Source organism: Symsagittifera roscoffensis, unplaced genomic scaffold (assembly GCF_963678635.1).
Source record: "Symsagittifera roscoffensis unplaced genomic scaffold, txSymRosc1.1 SCAFFOLD_25, whole genome shotgun sequence".
Taxonomy (NCBI): domain Eukaryota; kingdom Metazoa; phylum Xenacoelomorpha; order Acoela; family Convolutidae; genus Symsagittifera; species Symsagittifera roscoffensis.
In genome coordinates this window covers 969,890-974,806 of record NW_026971149.1, presented here as the reverse complement: position 1 = coordinate 974,806, position 4,917 = coordinate 969,890, and the positions used below count along the sequence as shown (strand labels likewise).

Genomic DNA, 4,917 nt, shown 5'->3' with positions numbered 1-4,917 from the left:
CTAGCTCTCTCTCGTTGTATCGAGGTCTATCCATCAGGAACGAAAAGTTTTCCTCGTGAGTCCCTTCTCAATGGACTCACGTGATCATTTTTGATTTGTTGCCTGACGCTCTGGTGTTCATTCGAAACCCATTCCTTGCGGACATCCACCTCTCATAATTGCACACTGGTGGAACATCTCTTCAACTTTACCCTCTGTGCCTTAAAGTCCCCTTCTGTCACGGGACCAGGCGCAGCTTTTATATCAGCCGTCATCTCCTAGCTTCCTAGATGTCAAGTTGACTTGTTAAGCTGCAGTCTTCCATCTTGCTAAAACCATCGGAGGTGTCTCCTTCAGTTTCGCCTCCGACACCGCCTCCGCTGAAGAACTCTGTTCTGTTCTGTTCTGTTTCCCATTTACGCCCCTCGGGGGGCCTTGGGTGGTTATTTCTGGCACTTCCTCTCATGTCTGGCTAGGTTATTAGCAGTGATCCAGGCTCCGCAGGATCCACACTCTTTCCTCCCCCTGGTCCCCGTGTACCTGTTACCTCCCTTCTCCCTTGCTGCCGTGTTCCCTACCGTTCCACTCCCTCCTCCGCAACTCCTCCTATGACTCGCCATATTACCCCTTGTTACCGTCACCGCGCGGTCCAGACACCTACCCATCTGGTCCCCCTTACAGCTCTTGCTGTGGTTTGTTAAGTTGTGCTTCTCCGCGAAAGTTCTGTTGCATCTATCGCATTTAAACACCATCTCCTGTATCCTGTGAACTCGTCGTTCATGCTCCACTAGACCTCCTTTCGTTTTACAAATTCGTCCGCATACCTCCCACCTGCATGTTAAGTTTTCTCCCTGATACCTCGCTCGGCTCCTTCTAGGTTTCTCCCCTCCCCTGTATCTGCACATTTCACTCTTCCATTTCTCTAGCGCTTCTTTTCTCCTTTTCACTGTCGCCTTCCTTTTTTTACGGTCCTGTGTTAAATTTTCTATAATCGTCCAGTCCTCTCCCGCTTCCCTTATGAGTCGCCTCCAGTAATTATCCACGCCTCCATTTAACCTACCATGTTGTGTTCGCTCGTTTGTCCAGTGCCCTAGTATCACTTTTTTAGTTGTCCTGTTCTTGCTCATCCGAAGGACGTGGCCCATCCTTTCCAACGCCCGCGTCTCTATTTTTGTTCTGATAGATGTTATCCCCAGAACCCTGCGTATCTCGAAACTATTGACCCCCTCTCTTTCCATTCGCAAGAGTGTTAAACCTCTCCCCTCATTCCATATCCACCGGTAGCATTTATCCGCCATGCTCTGCATCTTCGCCATATCAGTCACTGTCCATGCTCTTGCACTGCAGTCAAAGAGCATTGTTGATTCGACCACTGCCTGTACAATAATTGCCTTCGTTCGTTTACTTACCTTTGCTTTCCACAACCATCTTCTTACTTTTGACCACGCCCAGTATCCCCTTTTAATCCTCGCTGCCCTGTCCTGCTTCCTCCCTATTAGCGTCCCTAACATCCTCGTACAATTCGCTGTCTCGCTTCCAAAAGCTATGTATTCCTCTTTTCCGTTGTGACATTTTTCCTCGAACTTCATCAATTCCGCCTTGACCGTTTCTTTGCCGACCGCTAATTCTTCCGTCCAGCCCAGGAGATTTGAGTCGTCTGCGAAAAGGGACTCTTCTAATCGAAAGACTTCCTGGGTGCTGCTCCTTAAGGCCCTCTTTACTTCTATTGGAGGGAGACAATTACCTGGTCCCCACGACCATTCTAAACCGCACTCTTCGCCTATCTCCGCCGCTTTTTCTCTTCGTTTTTTGGCAGCTAACCGCATCGCCTGTGCGTGATACACATTGAAAAGTATCGGAGATGTAGCGCAACCCTCCCGTAAACCTTGTACCGGTAACCATTCCTCGCTTAGTTCCCCTCGACACTTAACTTTGTATTTCATTCCTTCATGTAGGTTTTTCAAGACCTCTATCACACCATCTGTCATTCCTAAGTTTTCCAAAACCATCCACAATAAGGGCCTGTTGACTCGGGGGTATGCTTTTGTTATATCTAACAGTACAGCTCCCGGTCTGTTCCCGGTCGTCTCCGCCTTCCCAAATACCCTCCTTGTTTCCTCATCTATTCTCAGTATGATTTGCGTTGCGTCACACGTCGATCGTCCTTCTCTGAAACCATTTTGATTCTCACCACATGCCTCTATCTTCTCCGCCCATTTTCTAATCCTACTCGCTAGTATCCTTGCCATTATCCTGCTCAACACCGGGAGTAGGCACACACCCCTGTAGTTGTCTAGTTCATTTCTAGCTCCTTTCTTATGTAGGGGTATGACCCATCCTTCCTTAGCTTTGTCGGCCCAGTTCTCAACCGGTGTGGCTAATTGTTCCATCATGCATTGGTATAGTTCTTTCCGGGTGTCTATACTTAAGGCTTTCACTGCGCTAACACTTACATTGTCTACTCCTGCCGCTCCGTCTTTCATGTTCGCCAGTTCTCGTTCGAATTCCACGAAGGTTATTGCTTCTTCTATCTCTTCCGCTGCTGCCTGTGCCTCTGGAGAGTCCTTAATTTCTGTTGACGATGCCGTTCTCATTATCTCTATGACGTCCCGCTCGTATCTGTCTTCCGAGACTTTCATGAAGTGTCGTCTGAACTCTTCTGGCGAGAAAAATTCTTCTTCTATGTTCTGGAGGTCTTTCCCCCCTAAGTACCTTAGTGTCTTGTACATGCGTCCTATATCCCCTTTCACTTCGGCGTCCTTTGTTTCGTCTACCAGTTTAAGCCACCACTCTTCTTCCCATCTTCTTTGAGCCTTCTTGTACTCTTTCCTGACCTCCTGCCTTTGTATTTTAAAGTTTTCCGTTCGTGTTCGTTCAAAACTCTTCGTAAGTGCCGCGATCCTCCGTTTGAACCCCTGTATTTCTTCTAAATGCGTATCCAGCCATGGACTCAGTGCTTTCTTTTCTTTAAATCCGCACACTTCTGTACCCGCTTCATTAATCAAGTTGATTAGGCGTTCACTTTCCTCACCCGTACCCTGTTGCTCTCTTTGACCGTCTACTGTCGATGCGAATGCTTGCCGGATTGATCCATCTCGAAGAGCTTCCCAGTTTATTTTCCTTTGAGTCTCATTTTGCCTATTGGCCTTCGCCCCCTTCCTTCTCCAGACCTCCATGCATTTCGGCCTGTGGTCCGATAGAGATGTACCCGCTATTACCGTGTTTTTACTCTTCACTACCCTGCTCCGGTCTTTTTTCTTCACCATGAATCCGTCAATTTCGTGCCATGTTCTTCTTCCTGGGCACTTCCAGGTTCCCTTTCTGTTGTGCCTAAAGAAGGAGCTAGTCCAGGTTAACCCCTGTTCGTGAAACCATTCTATTAGGTCCCTCCCCGCCGCGTTGGTCCTACCCAGTCCGAATGGTCCTACCGCGTCATCTTCTTCCCTCTGGGAGGTGTCCCCTACACTGGAGTTGAAGTCTCCTCCTAGTACTAGCTTTTTTGCGCCACATCTAATCATTTCGTTTAGCTCTTCTCTATACGCATCGAAATCCCGTCTATCGCTATTCCAAAGGGGCTGGTATGTCGCTACAAACTTGATTTGGTTGACCTCTACTGCCGAACTCCTGTCCCGCATGTCCTCTTGCATCCTTGGTCTCTCCAATCTAGCGCCCATTCGTCTGGGAGTGTTATCCCGCTTCTTTTGCCGTGTCTTTTGCTTTAATCCATTTCATTCCTTCCTCCTTTTCCCTCAGTTCGGACAGTAATACCACTTCCGCGTTACTCTTGCTTATACATCTTAGGATTTCTGCAAAACGATTCCGTCTAGGGAACGAGAATCTCGCCCCCTGTATGTTCCACGTCCATACCCTTGTTGCTTTACCTTTCACCTTCGTCTTTGCTTCCTTTTCCCTTTTTTCTGCTCTGGTCTTTTGCACCTTCTCCCTACGTTTCCGTTTTTCTGTTCGTCTTCTTTCCCTTATCTCTCGCTTTCCTCCCTCTCCTTTACACCAGGAGCACCGGTCGCATACAAACTCATCTGAGTATCCCTTGATACTCCGCAAGCTTGTGCATTTCATGTGGACATACCCCCCTAAATGACACCACACGCTTATCTGCCGCCTATCCTTGATTTCCTTCCCACAGATCGGACATACGTATGTTTCAGGACCTGGGTTTCGTTCCACGTCTCCTGCCCTCAACAAAAGCTGGACCCAGTATGCAGGTTTACCCGGTCCAGCTGCCAAAAACCCGCCAGACATGAGAATGGTGCTCGTACGAGAACCATTGATCGCCTTTGTTTTCCCACTGGAGTCGGCTGGTCCCCGTGGTGTTTGATAGGAGGGGGGGTGTCTGACTTCTTTGCCTTGGCTGGGTAAGTCGTTCCTTCCCACACTCCCCTGGTGTACGTTTTTGTTTGCAGCGCTTTTCCCCAATCGAAGGGAGTACACCTCGAAAAGCGCTGAAGCACTCCCTTTCTCCATCTCTCGCTTCCTCTTCCTTGACCTTGACTCCTTGTTCGGGGCTGTAGATACGATCATCACTGAAGCGGCTAGTTTTTCCATGCCCTCTTCTCCTGACCCTTTCCTACGCTGTTTATTTGCCTCAAACATATTTTTTCCTTCTCTAGACTTAGGTAAAATATTATTTTTAGCTATAATAATATATTTATCTCTATCACTCATTTTGTTCTTAAATTTCCTTCTCAGAGTAAACCTGTCTTTAAAGCTGCGTTGAGTTTGGGTTCGCTGTTTGTCCTCTTTTCTCCGATATGGACCATCTTGCTAGGCACATTCTCTCCCTCCCCACCTCCAGTCCAATTTCAATAGGCTCTCCGAATGCCACCACTGTGTCCTATAGTTCCTTCTTGAACTCTTCAACATCACCGTTCCGCTTCACATTCTGATTAAACTCCAGCAAAAATTTTGCCATCCTTCTTG

General features: G+C 48.0%; 1 protein-coding gene across 1 annotated transcript; it reads right to left on the bottom strand.

Moving 5' to 3' along the window:
• Positions 1-422: 422 nt before the first annotated feature.
• LOC134856187 (uncharacterized) lies at positions 423-3,653 on the bottom strand. Its single transcript, XM_063872554.1, has one exon. The coding sequence runs from the start codon at positions 3,651-3,653 to the stop codon at positions 423-425; it is 3,231 nt and encodes a 1,076-aa protein (XP_063728624.1).
• Between the last annotated feature and the right edge of the window lie 1,264 nt (positions 3,654-4,917).

What these genes read in the sequence shown, in the direction of transcription:
- LOC134856187 (XM_063872554.1), bottom strand. Translation starts at nt 3,653, where the DNA reads ATGGGCGCTAGATTGGAGAGACCAAGGATGCAAGAGGACATGCGGGAC.